At 46.5% G+C, this 17,259-nt stretch overlaps 1 protein-coding gene and 1 long non-coding RNA gene across 2 annotated transcripts; both read left to right on the top strand.

The window, feature by feature from the left end:
* The first annotated feature begins 34 nt into the window (after positions 1–34).
* Positions 35–6,261, top strand: LOC8024609 (zinc finger BED domain-containing protein 4). The gene is made up of 2 exons (XM_029980683.4): positions 35–212; positions 3,413–6,261. The coding sequence occupies exon 2, from the start codon at positions 3,426–3,428 to the stop codon at positions 6,183–6,185; it is 2,760 nt and encodes a 919-aa protein (XP_029836543.2). The 5' UTR covers positions 35–212; positions 3,413–3,425; the 3' UTR covers positions 6,186–6,261.
* A 1,208-nt stretch (positions 6,262–7,469) lies between these two features.
* Positions 7,470–14,673, top strand: LOC115320482. The gene is made up of 2 exons (XR_005797960.2): positions 7,470–7,702; positions 12,537–14,673. It is a non-coding gene; the product is annotated as an uncharacterized LOC115320482 (long non-coding RNA).
* The last annotated feature ends 2,586 nt before the right edge of the window (positions 14,674–17,259 follow it).

Raw genomic sequence — 17,259 nt, 5'->3', positions numbered from 1 at the left:
ATTTTACGAGTTTATACCCGTTGTGGCTTGATTTGTCTTGGCTACAGCAAGTACGCGATCCTGGAGTCAATTTATCTCCGCGTCCCCCCATTGTTTTGATGGATACGAAGGGTTTATAAATTTTAAAGCTCTGTTGCTTCGCTATACAGTAATTTTACTGCATTTCGCTGACAATTAGTGCACCATTCACCATCGTGTAAAGTCGGCTCTCAGTAAGTACAAGAGTAGAACTCTCGGCTTTTTGCCGCTGCTGCTGTTCGCATTTGTTCTGAGCATTAGCTGAAGTGTTTGTGTTTATTTCCCGCAATTTCCTACCCTTAATACTGCTTAACCATCCTCTGCTTAATTTTATTGTAACGTGCTTTTAAACGGGTGCATTTGGCGAGGGCCTGAGTGGTCAGGCGGCGCCAGCGCAGTGCGAGCCCACGGCTACACCCTGTCTCATTGTAACTTGGCAAAGGGTGAACGCTACGCCCTACTTTGCGTTCTGACGGCTTCGATGAAGCATAACGCAGCGAACAGCCTTTCACTTCGCAGTAAAAGTGCACTTCGGTGATACGTCATAACCTGCCTTACTCCATTTTGATAGGCCCGCAAGGGCCGTAGCTTCCGCCGTACTGGCATGTTATGTGCCCACGGCCTCCTGGCCTACCCGACATTTCTTGCTTCAGACACTACGCAAGCGACGCGACCAAAGTAATAGATTACGTTTGAACAGTGCAGCTACTACTTTGAGGCATACCCAATAGTTCTTGCTTCAGTCGCTAGATGACGCCATACCAAACAGCATTGCAAATTTCCTGTCCAACAATCGTAAAAAAAAAAAAAAAAAAAAAAAAAAAATTTGAAAGAAAGTTGATTAGCATTTGCTGTCACATACACATTGCCGGCTATCGTCACCATAAGCATTCCCTCAATGTAAACATTCTTACAATCAGATAATTGCATTAATCCATCTAGTCTTGCACTCCAGAGTGTTTCTCTCAAATATATGCTTTTAACAACATATTGTAGACACTGAAATAAAAAACAATAAAAAAAAGAAAAAAAAATCTTAAACGCAGCTTAAATTTATTAATTTGAGCACATCAATAAATAGACTTCCAAACACATGGAAAAAGGGAAAGGAAAAAAGAACTTAAACAGAAACAAGACAATCAACGAGTTCTGCCCAGATATCATAAGCCACTCCCCGGTTTCACACTTTGAAAAGGGAACCGCCACTCGAACAGCAACAACCCCAAGGTCCAACACACAAGGTGACCTCCGAGCCACGAAAGCCTAAGCTCGTTCTCCTACTTCCAAGCAACCGCTTCCCGTTTCCCCCCCTCACCCCAAGTTTTCAAGCCCCCCTCACACAAGCAAAAACTCTTTCATACGATCACTGATAACCAAAGACGGCTGGCTTACACGATTCCCCCGCTCACAGATGCACAAAGTCTTCTTAATTGGCCTTCTAAACAGACCTTTTTCGTTCCACAGAACGGAAGTTTCATCCCAAAGAGGGGAACAAAAATTACAGGAACCAACGTGATTTGCCGATTCAGAACTCTGCGCCTCATTCTTTACACTTCTTTGTGTTCTGTAAGACGGTCATTTAAACACCGCCTTGTCTGTCCAACATAACATTACCCGCAGTCAAAAGGGATCTTATAGACCACCTCTGTGACACAGGTGACGGAGAGATCTCTATGTTTTTTCCCGCAACATCCCTCACGTCCGAAGGTAAACGGGGTAAGCTCGTTCAAACAAAAGTCCGTTTTAAAAACCACATTTACATTAAGTTTGGCCCTTTAAATTCCTTATTTTCATGGTATTCTTCATAGCCTAAAAGCTTTGGGGGCTTTTAGTTTTTGTTTGTGTGAGGGGTGCTGAGAAACTTGGGGCGGTGGAGGGAAATGGAAAGCGGTTGCTTGGAAGTAGGAAATTGAGCTTAGGCTTTAGCGGTTTGGAGGTCACCTTGTGTGTTGGACCTTGGGGTTGTTATGTTTCAGGTGGCGGTTCCCTTTCCAAAAGGGTGGAGCCGGGGAATAGCTTACGCTGTCCGGGTAGAACTCGTTGACCATCTTGTTTATGCGTTTGAGTTCCTTCTTTCCCTTTCTCTTTCTCCATGTATTCGGAAGTTTATCTATCGGTGTGCTCAAATCAATAAATTTCAGCTGCGTTTGAGATTTTGTTGTCTTTGTTCGTTTTTTTTATTGTTCCCCATCTCAGGGTCTACAAGATATTGATTCATTGCCAGCTCGCCTGCACTCTATCACTGCTTACTTTTAACAATGTTGATAAATTGGGACATGTATATTTTGTAGTCTTCTCTCAAAGAGGTCGTACCGTGCAATATGTATACGTACAGTGTAACAAATCGCCAAACACTGTGTCTCGAGTGTTGTCCGATGGTGTTAGAACTCGAGTCAGACTGTTATTCTGATGCATCCCAACAGTTCTTGGCTGCCGGTTTGCTTAATCAGTCGAGGGAAGCCAATGCCACAGGAGTGAGCAGCATGCTTTCTTGCCAATGCTTATGCCTGCGACAAAAACATGCGCTCGGTCTCGTCGTGCTTGCCATTGTGGCACGCTCTCAAGGATTACAACTGTGTTTTACTCATGACTTAAAGGGGCACTGACACCCCAAAGGTCGTATTTATTTTTATTGTCTAAAACGATGCAAGTTGCAGTCATAGACACGCAAAAAAAACCGCATCGCGAAAAAAATTTTTCTTGCGCGCGCGCGCGCCTTTTTATTTTTGGCGTTTGATTTTCCCGCCTCTCGCCTCCTCGCTTCTTTTGATCGGTGACGTCAAAAATCAGGAAATTTAGAAGCTTTGCAGGCGACATCTCTATAACATTTAATTACGGCAATCCTAAAACATGTTTTTTAACGCAATTGCGAACGCACTACGGCCCTTCTTTTTGAAATACCAAAAATCGGGAGTTCGTTGTGGTGCCGTCTCCTGGATTTGTATCCTCTAACGGAAAACAGGCGACACCGCTCAAAACCGGTCCGCCGTAACGCCGCCACTCACTCCTTTCCTCCTCGCTTTGGGTCGCCATGGCAACAACAGGGAGTGGTGAAAAAAAGTCGACTCTCAGGTCTCCGCGATTTTTGACGTCAAGGCACCGGCGCCGATCGCGCGGGAACTTCGAATTCGGCATTTGGAAATTGTTTTTTTACTTCACAAATACTGAACTCCCAAATTTCAAATTTTGAGGGTAATGTCCCGGCATCGTTTTCAATCGTTTCGGATAATAAAAAAAAATATGATTTTGATGTGTCAGTGCCCCTTTAAGAGATGCCAGAACCACAACCTTTGTTTATTAGATGCCTTACATCTACCACATTCAAAGCAGTCTTTCGGAGCTAATTACGTTCTTTCTCACCTTTAACTTTTTTCTTTCTTTTTTTAATTTGCAGTGACGGCTTCGAAATGAGGCGAGGAAAAGCACTTCCCCAAAAGGTTGAAACCACGCCATCTGGAAACGACGTCACACATTACGTCCTCCTGCCAGCCGACGCAGTGGTCCAACAGCCCGAGCAGGCATCCACCAGTGGCACACCCAGCGAAGGGGGCGCCTACGTGATCACCTACCCTTACAGCACGAGCACGAGCACATCCGCGTCCACGGAGTGGCTTCCGGCCATGGCCAACGCGGAAGAACCCGCCGACGACGCCCCCTCCGAGGAGAAGAAAAAGGCAAAACAGCCGAAGCAGCCAAAGCACGCCAAGAAGAAGAGGACTTCGTCGGTCGTGTGGCAACACTTTGAGCATCATGCGTGGGACAAGCTGACGGTCGTCTGCAATCACTGCCGGATGAATGTGCGGCTCGGGAAAGAAGGAGGGTCCGGGAGAATTGGCACCACGGCCATGCACAAGCATGTGCGCATCCATCACCCGCACCTCTCCGCGGATAATTCTGCGGGGGCTGTGGCTGTACCCGCTTCGGAGGCAGAGTCTGCCGTCTGGCACCTCCAAGCGGACGGCACCTCGGAAGAGTACTCGGACACCTCCACCGCGTCCCAGCACAGGGGCAGAAAGAGGGCGTACTCCTCCGTGTGGGAACACTTTGAATATCACGAAAGCAACAAACTACTGGTGGTCTGCAAGCATTGCAAGGTGAACGTCCGGCTCGGGAAGGAAGGGGGCTGCAACCGGCCTGGCACGACGGCAATGCACAAGCACGTGCTCGTTCACCACCACTTGCTTCTGCAGAAGAAATCTGCGAGCAAGCTGGGCTTGGAGGCGGCGGGGAAGGGAGCGCAAGGCGCGACACGTGCCAAGTGGTCCTCGAAACCCACTTTTAAGATACAGGCTTCTGCCGGTCGATCGAAGAGCGGAGAGTCTACCGAGCCTCACCAGCAGTGGGATCTGACGCACCACAGCGCGATGGTGCTGAACCAACGGCTGGCCGAATACATCGCCAAAAGCATGAAGCCTTTCCACGCCGTGGAAGAGCCGGCTTTTGTCGAGCTCATGCAGGTTTGCGTGCCCCAGTGGAAAATTCCGGGTAGGGACTACTTTGCCGGTGCAGCGGTCCCAACCCTCGCTGCGAGCATCAAACATTCGCTGAAAGAATGTCTCAAACCGTGTGTTGGAGGAGCCGTTCACCTTACAGTGGACATATGGTCTAGCCGTCAAGCGAAGGACTACATGTCTGTCTGCGCGCACTGGATGATTCACGAAGACTCGGACGGACAACTGTCCAGGCACAAAGCGGTCCTGAACATGTCCGGCTTCAATCAGACTCACACCGACGGGAGCGTGGCCCACAAGCTAGGCACCGTGATTGCAGACTGGTTCCCTTCCCTGGGCCTGACAGCGCGATACGTCGTCGCGGAAAATGCGCTCACCATCCAGCAGGCGCTCAGTCACGTCCAGCTGAAGCACATCCCGTGCGCCGCACATTCTATGGGACTCGTTGTGAAGGGATTCCTTGCCAGATTTGGGGGAGACTTGGAAGCGACCCTCGAAACCGCACGCTCCGTCTGCTCTCACTTCAGCAATTTCGAGGGCGCGTGGGCTAAGCTCAGTGAAGCACAACGCCGCAACGACCAACCGGTCCGCCGTTTGTTTGAGGATGATCCCTCTTGTTGGGAGAGCACCTTCTCCATGGTGGAGCGCCTGTGCGACCAGCAGGTGGCCGTGACAGAGTGCATGGAGGGGTCGAGCGACGGCTGCCTGACTCCCGAACGGTGGGAGTTGCTTCGGCAAGTGAAGGCCGTGCTGCGGCCGTTCAAGGAGGTGACTTCTCTTCTCACCATGGATTCAGCGACGTTGGGACAAGTGTTACCCCTTTTACGGTTTACAGAGAAGATCCTACAGACCACCATTGAGCGGGCCCAGGAGGGAACCGCTTCCGCATTGTTGTCTCGTCACTTGCTTGGAGAGTTGCGTGCGAGCAGGCACCTACGGGCGGTGAGGGCAGATGTTACCTTCTGGGCCGCCAGTTTCCTGGACCCACGCTTCAGAGACACGTTTGGGACGTACGTCGGCGGCGCTGAAGGTCCCGTGGAGAACAAGTTGGAAGACGTGAAGCAACATCTCCTGGGTCAAATCCTCGAAGCGTATCTTCAAGACAAACGGAGCGGTGACGTCAGAAGCGTAGAGACACCCGCGCTCGAGGCACCGTCGGGTAGCAGCGCGTCCCAGCCGGCTGCAGTCGGCGGAGAATTCTCTTTGTGGCTGTCCAACGCCGAAGAGATGGGACTTACCGTGCCGAGAGCGCAGCAGTCCCCTGACCAGATGAGGATCGAGGCGGCTGCCGTCGCCAGGTCCCAACTGGAGGCCTACATTCAAGACAGCATCATAGACTTCTCAGCACCAATGAGCGACCCTGCACGTTACTGGGAGAGGAAGCGGAACCATTGGCCGTCGCTGTATGCCGTTGCGGTGGCGTACCTTGCGTGCCCCCCCACCAGCGTGCATTCGGAGAAAGTCTTCAAGAAGTATGGGCCGATAGCTGCTGAAGGAAGGAACGGACTGAGCCCAGAGGATGTGAGTGCGTTTTGTTTCATACGCACAAATGCGGCGTGGATACCAAAGGACCCCTTGGCCGCACCACGGGATATCCTCGACGCACTCTTTAAGGCAGCGGAAGAGACACGGTCAGAAGAGAGGGAAGTTCTGGAAGGAAATGAGGATGTACCACTGCTACATAGGGTTGTTTTTGAAGACACGGAATGTTGCTGAACACTCTTGCTAGACGTGTTTGTGCAAAATGTGATTTACGTAGTAAATGTTTTCCTGTAGCTTTCATACCCTACGATGCCAGGCTTCGTTGTGTTCTTTCACAATGCATGCCAGATTGGGGAGGCAGTATGCATGTTGCTTTCCTGCTGGTGTTTTAGTGGGGGTCTTTTGGAAGTGTAGCGAAAGCAGCTTCGGTCACCGAGTTTCATTTTCCTTTTGTGGCATAGGCTCAGTCAAGGTTGCAGCCTGCAGCTGTGGTGACAGGAAAATTAATGCAATTACTCATTATCCAAAGCAACACAGAGCATTGCATTGCAAGGCAGTAAAAGTGTATCAGAAGGACCAAGGAATTGTAACAAAGACACAATATCGTTTTTTTTTTTTTTTTTCTTTCTTTCTTAAAACAAAGAGAACACCAAAATGCACACTTGACTGCAAAACCGATCGATATTGTTTGAGTTAGTGGCTCATAAAAAAAACAACCTAATTTTTTTTTTTTTTTTACATTGTCAATAAATAAAACAGGAAAAAAGGGGGATTCATGTTTTGCAGCAGCTTTTCCCTTCTCCCATTACCCTTGTCAAGCGGCACTCGTTGGGAAGGCTTCCATAATTCTAGAACTATAATTCTTGCAGTGTCACTTCCAAGTTATGCCCGTGACTTTTTGGGGACTAAGCTGGATAGCTCAATATTTATTAATAAAGAGACAAAGCGTCTCTTTAATAGTGCTGAGCGTGAATGCTCCTACCGAAGAAAGCAAACAAGCAAGTCGAATAATAATATCCCGAGAGAGAGAAACAACTTTATTGGAACACCACAACAAGAAGCCGCAGGATAGACGTTCACCTACCGCGGCCTCTTCCTTCCTCCTTCCCCCCCCCCCCCCCCCCCCCCCTCCAAAAAAAAAAAAAAATTGTGTTTCTGAAAAAAGAAGGAATGCAGCGAGGCGGCTTTTCTCAGTTCTGGAAGGGGTGCACATGCGCCGATGTTCACGCCAAGTCGAACGTCGGACGTTCGTTCGCTTTTTGTGGGTCTTCGCGATTTCCGTCTTCTCGTCCGTCCGAACTTTTTCGAATTCACCCGCCATAGCTGGATAGTCTTGGATTCGAGTCGAGATGACCTAAATCAGTCAACAAATTAAACGTTTTTCAGCTTAATTGAAATTACATGTGTAGATCAATATTTTAAAAAAAAAATTATTTGAACAAGTGTTTAGAGCGCTTGATTTGGGTCTTTTATCATAAAATTCTCAACGTTACAAGGATTTCTTTCAGGCTGTCTGCCAGACAAGGCAGTCAGTGACGAAGTCAAGTCAAGCCGCTTCTGGAGCGATCGTCGTTCGGTGGTGATTGTTGTTTTTTTGCCTAGGTGTTTCTAGACCTACTAACCAGTAACAAAAACATGGAAATAGCAAAAACGGCCGAGTCTGAAGTTCGATCGTGGCTTACAGAACTTTATCCAGAAAAGGGAGAGCTTGTTTCACCTGCTTCATCGCCCATCGTCGAAGATGTTCCCACGTAAGGTTCTACTAATAAATTCTACCAAGGCTTTCGGGCTTCGGGCCGGAAGGCAAATATAATTTCCCGAAATTCTACGGGCAGTCGCCTCCCATCAATAACAGAACCAGATTATTATTATTATAATTTTTTTTTTTTTTTTTAAAGGGGGGGGGGGGGGGTAATTTGCATGTGTACATTTTGAGGTCGGTTGGATTTCGGAGGGACGGGGCTGGGGCTAGGGCCTATAGCCTGTTTTACTGAAAGAGGGCGAGAGAGAAGAGAGGAAAGGGCTACCGGTGCTTTCCCCCTTGCTGGTGCGTTAGAGAGAGTGAAAGACCCGGATGAGAGGCTTCGCCTGTGTTGCTTTCTTCTCTGTTTTAAACTCCCAAACTTAATTAGAGCCACAGGCTTCTATGGTGACAGTCCCCCGGTCATTGGGACACCATTGCTTGGTTATAGGGTGCACAAATAACGACAGAAAGCATTGAATACTGTCCAAGAACCTATGTAGCTTACACGGAATCCGGTAAGGTGAGTACGGCTGCAGTGTCTTTAAGCTCCTTCGCTGAACGAACAAGCGAATTTGCGTCATTGCTTCCACAGCAGTGTCGTGCCCCGACTCTACATGGAACATTTTGTGAATGGAGAGTGCACGGAACTTAACACTGTACCGTCGATGAACATGGGGTACACTCGCAAGGTGCGTGCAAGTTTTCTTGTGATAATTGCTGTTTCAGCTTGTAACTTTGTAACTGAATTTATCTTAATATTGACAGTTTGAAGTGGTGACACTGACTCAATTTTATCATCTACAACACTTAGTTGAAGGCAAATTTTTGCTGTCGGGTGTGGCTGGAACTTGTCGAAAAGTTAGTTCTATCGGTTTTCCTGAATCACTATCTTTTGAGTGATACCAGGGAGCCGTGAACCGTCGCAGCGCGACTAGCTGGAAAGAAACCTTCAATTTCTGTTTGCTGAAAGTGGAGTCATGCTCCATGCATCAATGTTGAATCATTGATCGACTCGGTCCAGCAATAGGCGCATCTCGACTTTGCTGTTTCCACTTCTCAACAAAAGACACTCGTCGACACAGGATCCTCAAATAAAACATTTATAAACAACCTTCAAGCCGGAGTGAGCTGCTGTCAATCATTCCACGATAAAACGGTAGACTGTTTCAGGTTCATCAGCGTCAGGTTCCGTGGCCATGCTGAGTGGTTGGAAACGTTGGCGAAAGTGCTCTTCTGGGCACTGCTCCTGCATTGGGTCTGTTAGTTGGGTGCTCCAAAGTTCTGGGTATCTGACTTAGGGCATGTCTTGTGTTCTTGTGTGCCACAAATGGCGTTTTTCAACTCATTCATAACGTTTGCTGCCCTGCATGATATTCGCAACTGCAGCGACGCCAGAAGTGTGGCACTGAACGCACGACCAATAGAAATTGGAGGCGAGTACTCCAAATATTGTATCATTTGACAGCGATTGAATTTCCCTTCTGGTTTGTTGTCGTTTTAGATTCAGTACACTGAGAATGTTTTTGGCATTTTGTGTGGTCCACAACAATGAAATATAATGTGAACAAGGACGCGTAAAATAAGAATATTCCAGGGAACAATCAAAGGCAGCTCACTCCGGCTTGAAGGTGTTTATAAATGTTTTATTTGAGGATCCCATGTCGACGAGTGTGCCTTTTGTCGAGAACTGAAAACAGCAATGTCGAGATGGGCCTATTGCCGAAGCGAGTCGATCAATGATTCAACGATTCGAAATCGAAGCATGAGCATGTTTCAACTTTGAGCAACAAAAATTGAAGCATCTCTTTACAGCTACATTATGTACTAATTTTGAAAAAAGAAGAATCTACGGTAGTCGCGTTGTGACGGTCAACATAGGTTCACGGCTCTCTGGTATCGCGCAGGAGCTCGCGATTCAGGAAAACCAACAGAACTAACTTTTCCACAATTTCCAGCCACACCCGGTGGCGAAAATGAGCCTTCAACTAAGTGTTGTAGATGATAAAATCGAGTCAGTTTGACCACTTCAAAGTATCAGTATTAAAATAAATTCCTTTACAAAAAGTTACAAGCTGAAACAGCAATTATCACAAGAAAACTTGCATGCACATTGCGAGCGTACCACATGTTCATCGGTGCTACAGCGTTCGGTGCGCGCTCCATTCCCAAAATGTTCAGAGCACGGTCGAGAGAATGGAGTTGAGGGACAGTTTTTTTAGTTTATGGACGCAACCCACTGTTGACGGAGATCGGGGTAATCTGGAAAGCGATGGATCTTAAAGACATTGCAGCCGCACTTGCTAGATTCTGTGCAAGCTACATAGGTCCCCGGACAGTACTAGATGCTTTCTGTCGTTATTCCTGCACTCTGTAGCCGAACAATGGTGTCCCGATGACCGGGGGACAGCACATTTCATAGACAACCTTTCGTGGATGCAAGTTTCATGGACACATTTCGGCGACCCTCGTTACGCGAATTGCACGCTGTAGGGACATTTCGTCCCGCATGTGTCACTGGGGCACGTGTTTAATTAATCTACCAAAGTAAATTAGAGATATACTTCAAGTAAAGTAGTAAGTACCCCAGGCAGAATGTACTTCAAGTGAAGCAGTAAGTACCCCAGGCACAATGTACTTGAAGTAAAGTACTGTAAATATAATGTACTTTCAAAGTAAAGCACAAGTACTTTTAAACACAATTTTTCATTGTGCCCTTTCATTCCATAATCAGTAATTTGGGATTTTCGAGAATGGCAGCGAATATTGGATGAAGTCAGGTGGAAGAGTATTTTTACTCTCGCTGACAAACTATTTTAACACAATCAACTTATAAGGCACTTATTTGTATTGGTAAGGATGCACCGTCTCCTTGCGATTTTGGTGAGTAGAATATCCCTCCCAGTATTGCTTCAGAGTTGACAAAGCATCATATTGTTATACAAACCTAACAAGAAAAATCGGGCAATGTACTTTAAAGTTGGGAGAAAAAAAAAAAAAACTTTATATAAGGTACAAGTATTACATGCTCAGAGTATGCACTTGAAGCAAAGTACAAATTTTCTAAACCTACTTAAAGTAGTACTTTAGGTACAATGTACATAAAGTACTCCCCCAACACTGGTTCCTGTATATAGCTACTTACAGAGCCGTGTATACAGAGAGTTTGGTCAATGAGAGGCGCAGTTAGAGCCAGGGCATATACCAGATGCAGAGGGCTTGACATGCTCTCTTTACGAACCAGAAGCCGAAAAGAATCCCCTAGCGGCGGTAGCGAGAAACAGTTTTAATTGTTTTAATAAGCCCATAAGAGTTAAATGTAGTAAACCTTTATGGTTGAAAGTAGAGTGCATGTGATGTTTCGATCATGATCATGCAGAAAGATGTAAGAAACGAATGTGCCGCTCGGACAGGGTGCGACTTGAGTGTGACCCATCGGACGGCTGATTTCCGGCCCTCGGCGCCTAGCGTACGGATTATGTCAATAGTTCCGCTAGTCACACTCTTCCACCAAGATTTTGGATGACCGTAATTGAAACATCACGTGCCCCACATTTTCAGTCACCGAGAGTTACTCCGACGCATTACAAAGTTTGTTTCTTGCGACCACCGCCAGGGTATTATTTCCGACTCCTGGTTAGCCACATTCGAATTTGTGAAGACGCCCTGGAACACGCCCAGCCCGCTTTCGGCCAATGGCGCCTCCTCATTTGTCTCCTATACTTCCCAATGAATGGCCGAACTCTCTGCATATACGGCTTTGGCTACTTACGGTGGCAGAGTTGCGCATTCAGCCTCGGGGGTGGGCATATTGCTGGCTTTCCTGCACAGCCCTGGATAGTTTGCTCGTCATGCGAGGGATTTCGGCGAATAATGGCGGCGCGGATGGCAAACAGAAAAGGACTAAAAGGGGTCGGAAGCAGTGCAACGTCGGCAGAGTGACCGTAATGGTGGCTTCCCTGCCTGGCGCTGGATGCTTTGTTCCTCATGTGCCTGACCTCGGCGAATAGCCGCATGGCAGCTCGAGGAAATCAAATGCGCAACTCTTCTTTCAGGAACTCTAACCCAACCCACCTGTTCACTCTGCTTGCATGGGAGCCGAGAGTTATCAAACTAATCACATGGCAATCACGGTTGCCATGCAGTGACCGTCGGACCCACTGTGATGCACGCTTATGACCTAGTGGCGGGGTTGGGCACTGAAGGGCTCTTCATTGCTGATTTTCCTATACTCTGTTTCACCTTGTGCTGTACTGCAGAAAGGCTACAAGCGCAAGCTCCTTGCTCTATGGCACACCTCGGCGGCACAAGCTCTCGTGCACCAAGGGCAGCTGCCAACGCTATGAGCTCGCGCTTCTAGCCTTGTCTGCGGTACAACATAAGGTGAAACGGAGTATCGGCTATTCCTTTGGCCAGTCCCGGTTTTTTTTTCCCTTCTCAAATTGGCTTTATTGTGGAATTTTCATTTGATCCTAATCCAATTCATTTTTATTGAATTTGCTTTAAATCAGCTGTGCCCATTGAGGCTTTTTATTTTTCAATATTTTTACAAGCCTCACCTTATCAAATGTCCATGCTACTTCGGGGCGAGTCTGCGGCGGCTCGTTACAAAAATGTTAACTTACATGGCCCACCCATACACGCTGCTCCGTGGCCAGTCTGGGGCGGCTCATTACAGAAGAAAAGCGCATCTGAGCTGTCATTGGGCCAATGGGAGGCAACTGCCGGTAGAATTTCGGGAAATTATTTTCCCGGCTGCCAAGAGAATAGACACTAGTACCTTTTTTGTGACTTCTATGAGCTATGGCACATGTGCACTCATATTTTGATGCTTGGATTTTCAGATCTCACGACACTGTCTACGCCAAGCATCCGGTCTGCACATCAGCATCAAAAATAGACGATGCTTTGAGGCGAAAATTGAAGAAAAAGAAACAGTTCGACGGAGTGCGTCACTTCAAGCACACTGGATCACTGCTGGTTCATGCTGCCTCAGGGCAAGTGAACATAGCCCACCCTCATGTAGACACTGCTGACGACTGCGATAGCAAAGTGGGAGCCATCAAGAAGCCTCAGAAACTGACAACCTCTGTGTTAAAAAATTATAAAATTGCCGATATAAAACACTTGTCGAAATCAGCCAAGAAGAGGTTAAAAAAGAGACTACAAAAAAAGACTGACACATGAATGCAAGGCACCATATGTTTCAACCTTTCACATGAAAAAAGAAGTTCTCACATTTCATGTTACTTTCAACAGCATTGATTGTTTCTCTTTCCAGTTTTTCAAGACTGATTGGTGGCCGAGCATGTTAGTGCACCACAGTCCAAAAAAGTGTGAAGGCTCGCACCACAAAACCCAGACACCCTGGGCTCCATTCCTGCCCCTGCCTGTTTCAATATGGATGAGTGTCGTATCGGTGTAATCCCTAGCTGCTACAACGTGATGTACTCTGTTCTAAGGAGCCCTTAACTTTTGCTGTTGAAATCTGTGGACAAAAGTTGAAACACTACAAAAAGCTTAGACTTTTCTTTCTGCTGAAGATTGGATGCATTGTAAGAATCCTGTGGTGCCTTTCCAATGACTTCATCACATCTTGTTATTTGTAGAGGCACCGTATAATAGATTGCATAGACCCGCAAACAATGGGAAGTTGCTGTCTCAATAACCTGGGATCTTTATCGTGTATCAGGCAGTCTGATTACACAGATGCAAGAAGATGCAAGGCTGGTCCATATCAGAACCAGGAGTAACATTTAATGACAATTTTAATAATAATTTTTACATCTATGTAAAGTTATGATCCTGGCGACGTGTGGGGCTAGTGTAGAAAGGTGAAAACGCATACGCTTAACTGTCTGTAAGATGATCATGTCGTGCAGGGTTGATAACAAAGACAGTAGAGCGAGAAAACAAGTTAATTGCGAGACATATGCTGTCTTAAAATTAAGAATGCAAGTGACCAACACAGCACTACATCAAGACAGGTGCAGTGGCCACGTCGGCTCACAAAATGAGTTTTGAGTCGGTTCTGTCCGTGGGGAGTGACAAAAAGATGTTCAGAGGGTTGGAGAGGAAGTCCCCAATGGAAAGAAACTAAAAAGGCTGTACTTGTAGCATAGCTTACGGATATAAAGCATGTTGGGCCAACCTGTACCCCTGTTCACGTGATGCACCCGGGAGAGAGATTCGCACAAAAGGTACAACCCGTCAATATCTTGCAAAATGAGGCAAGCAAGTCGCTGCTTTTCTGTGCTCAAGGGCCAGCCAGATGTACAGCTGAATTCTCCTGGCCTATGGAGGCACAGTAAAACAAATGACTTCAGCATGCAGGGTGCAGGTGACATGAAACAAAACAATTTCCATCTGATCTATGAAATGGGCTTGGGAGGATGACGAAATAGACGTGCAGAACTCGAACTGGGCAAGACTAAAGTGCTGTGAGGAGCATGGAATGCGTTGGAGCAACAAAGTTTAGAGATCCCAGCCATGAAATCTGCGTGCTGCATGAAGGTAACACTTAAGATTAGCAGGGAGCTTGCAGTTTGCAGGGCAGATAGTGTGGGCTTACTTTGAGGCAACAAAATGCACAACAATGGTTTTCGAAGTTTTGGATCTTTAGATTTGGAGTGAGCAGACCTCTGCTAGATGATCTTAAAACCGACTAGTGTAAGAGGGAGAAAAGATCCAGAACATTGGGGTAGAGGATTGGGCATATCCTGTTGCAGCTAGGCATGCCATTTGTAATGAATAGGAGTGTTGATCCATGCTCCAATCTTTGGGAGACTCGATTTAACTCTTTCCTGACCCTGGGAAAAATAGCAATTTTCAAAGGTTCTGTGCAAACGCTTTTATTTTCCTAGCTAATTTGCATATGAAGCAAAATGACTCATAAAAATGTGGCCAATTAGTTGTTCTTTTAAGAGAAACAGGTTGATAAACTGTGAAAAGAAAAAAAGATTTTAAAATTTTGTTTGAAAATACAATGTGTGAAGGCGTATAAATGCCGACACTTCTACAGCTAATTAAATGACATAAGAAAAATGCAGAATATACAAAGTGTACCCCGCACCCACGGCTATTACTTCCGAAGGTTGGTGTACTCCGACATCGTCTATATTTGATTCGTCGGAGAGTTAGCTTCTGTGACACATACAGTCAAACCCGTTTATAACAAACAGCAGGAAACGCACCGATCAGTTCGATATAGCAAAAAAACATTTACAACGAACTTCCACGATGCGTTCGTTGTAAGGCAAGAGCTTCTTTTTCTCTCATCTCTTCGCTTCCACCTTGTATTGTAAGAAAGCGCTAAAATGTTTTTTTCTTTTTTTGCATGCTTGCAGTTTGTTGTTTTAGCTTATCTCCCCTTCTGAATCACTTCTCTTCGTAGGCGACCGCTTTGGGATAAAGTTCTTTTTTTTTTTTATTATTATTAGTGGTGAGAGGGAAGAGAGAAATCCTGGTGCATGTTGCCACACCTTCTGTGGGGTCTTTTTGTTTTCTTCTTTGCGTGCATGCAGCGTTTTTTTGTTTTTTTTTAGCTTTTTTTCCCACTGAATCGTTGCTCTATGTTAACTTTGTTCGCGGCTTGAGCTTTTAGAATTTTCTTTCTTTCCTAGATTATTTTTGGGGGAAGGGACAGGCTAGAAGACGATTGTTTGCACGTTTTTGTAAGCCTTCCGGGGGAAAAAAAGTTAGATATAGCCAATATGTTGTTCGTTATAAAAAGTACTTTTTACGTGCATTTTCATTTAAATTTTCCGAGAGTTCGATATCAACAATTCGCGCTGTACATGGGTTTGTTCTAAACGGGTTTCACTGTACACTTTTCAACGAAGGAATGCTTATATTGGTGAAACACTACACCTCACATCCCCAGCAGAATGCTTTTAGAGCGCAGCTCTTAGGGGCCCGTTCCCGGCTTGAGCGGCGTCGCCGTCGGCGTCGGCGTCGCCGTCGCCGTCGGCGTAACCGCAACCCTCGTAACCCTCGTGAGGGTTACGAGGGTTAATCTCATGAGGGTTACCCTCACGAGGATCACGAGGGCCACGAGGGTTACTTACCCTCGTAACCCTCACGAGGGTTACGAGGGTTAGTTACCCTCAAAAGGGTTACCTTCACGAGGGTTACCCTCACGAGGGTTACTTACCCTTGTAACCCTCACGAGGGTTACGAGGGTTAGTAACCCTCGTGAGGGTAACCCTCGTGGTTACAAGGGTAAGTAACCCTCGTGAGGGTAACCCTCGTGAAGGTAACCCTTTTGAGGGTTACGAGGGTTAGTAACCCTCGTGAGGGTAACCTTCACGAGGGTTACCCTCACGAGGGTCACGAGTACCCTTCCCTCCTCCTCCTCAAGAGCTGCGCTCTAATTCGGCGTTACAGGGAGTTGTAAACGGCTTTCATTTTTGTGTTCTACCTTGGTTTCATCATAGCCTTGATTGCAGTTCCTTCATATTTAGCATTTTTGTCTGCCTTGTTGGGAACATAAAACGTGCACATTGGCTCAGGACAGCATTGGAAATTAGTGATGCTTCCTGACAACCATCTGTTAAGCAACACCTATAAGTTAAACTGGGGTCCATATCACATGAGCGAATGACATTTTAGCGAACAGCGACATTTGAGCGAATGGTCGTTTTAGCGAATAAAGGGGGCGCGCGTTAACCCATCCGCCGCGCTGCGCTTTACGCCGCTTCGCGGCGACAGTCTGCGGCGGCTCATTACAAAAATGTGAACCCATTTGGCCCACCCGAAAACGCCGCTTCGCGGCGTCCGACTATTCGCTAAAGTGTCATTCGGTGAAATGTGGGCGTTCGCTAAAATGTCATTCGATCAAGTGAGTGCCTCCTGTTAAACTGTCCCCAGAGCTTTCGAGGTCTAAAATGCGTGTCAAAATAGAGTCGAATTATATGAATAATGCCATGTTCGTTACGAAGACTGATGCAAGCAGTTAGCTGTGTTAGACACGTGCAACCCCGACTATTTTTGACAGCCCGCCAGCCTGTGATAAGGCTCAAACCCACGTTGAAATTGAAACCTTTTTTCGGCTATCCACGAGATTGCAGAACACAATTCTCCGCATTAAATTTAATTTCTTGACAGTGCTTGGAAACCACCGATCAGTGGCGATCGATGTCCTATGGGCAGTCAGGAACGTGTTAGACTGAACAAGCGTATTGGTAGGAGAATAACAAATTGCAGAAGAAAATAAGGAACGAGATGAAACAAACATCTTCCACGTTCGTTTTGCGTCATGTTTATTGCCACGATTCGAGACAATGTGATGCAGGTTGATTAATGTGGCACCATAATACAGCACTCTGTATTTGACTGGAGAAAAGCTTGGCCATCCCAGCAAAAGGGTTACCTAAATACGAGTCTTTGCTTAATTAAGTAAGTCAACCGGACTACCAGTGTGGCCAGAGAATCACAAGCAGTCTTGCAGCTTCTGTTTTTTTTTTTTTTTTTTTTTTTTAAAGTTGTGCTGGGTGGGGCAGAAGATACCATTCTGGTTGAAGAGACTGGATGCCATGGTATGGTGGAAAACTTGCCTTCATGTGTCTG

Source organism: Ixodes scapularis, unplaced genomic scaffold, assembly GCF_016920785.2.
Source record: "Ixodes scapularis isolate PalLabHiFi unplaced genomic scaffold, ASM1692078v2 PGA_scaffold2__306_contigs__length_199485367, whole genome shotgun sequence".
NCBI lineage: Eukaryota > Metazoa > Arthropoda > Arachnida > Ixodida > Ixodidae > Ixodes > Ixodes scapularis.
This window is presented reverse-complemented; position numbering and strand designations above follow the sequence as displayed.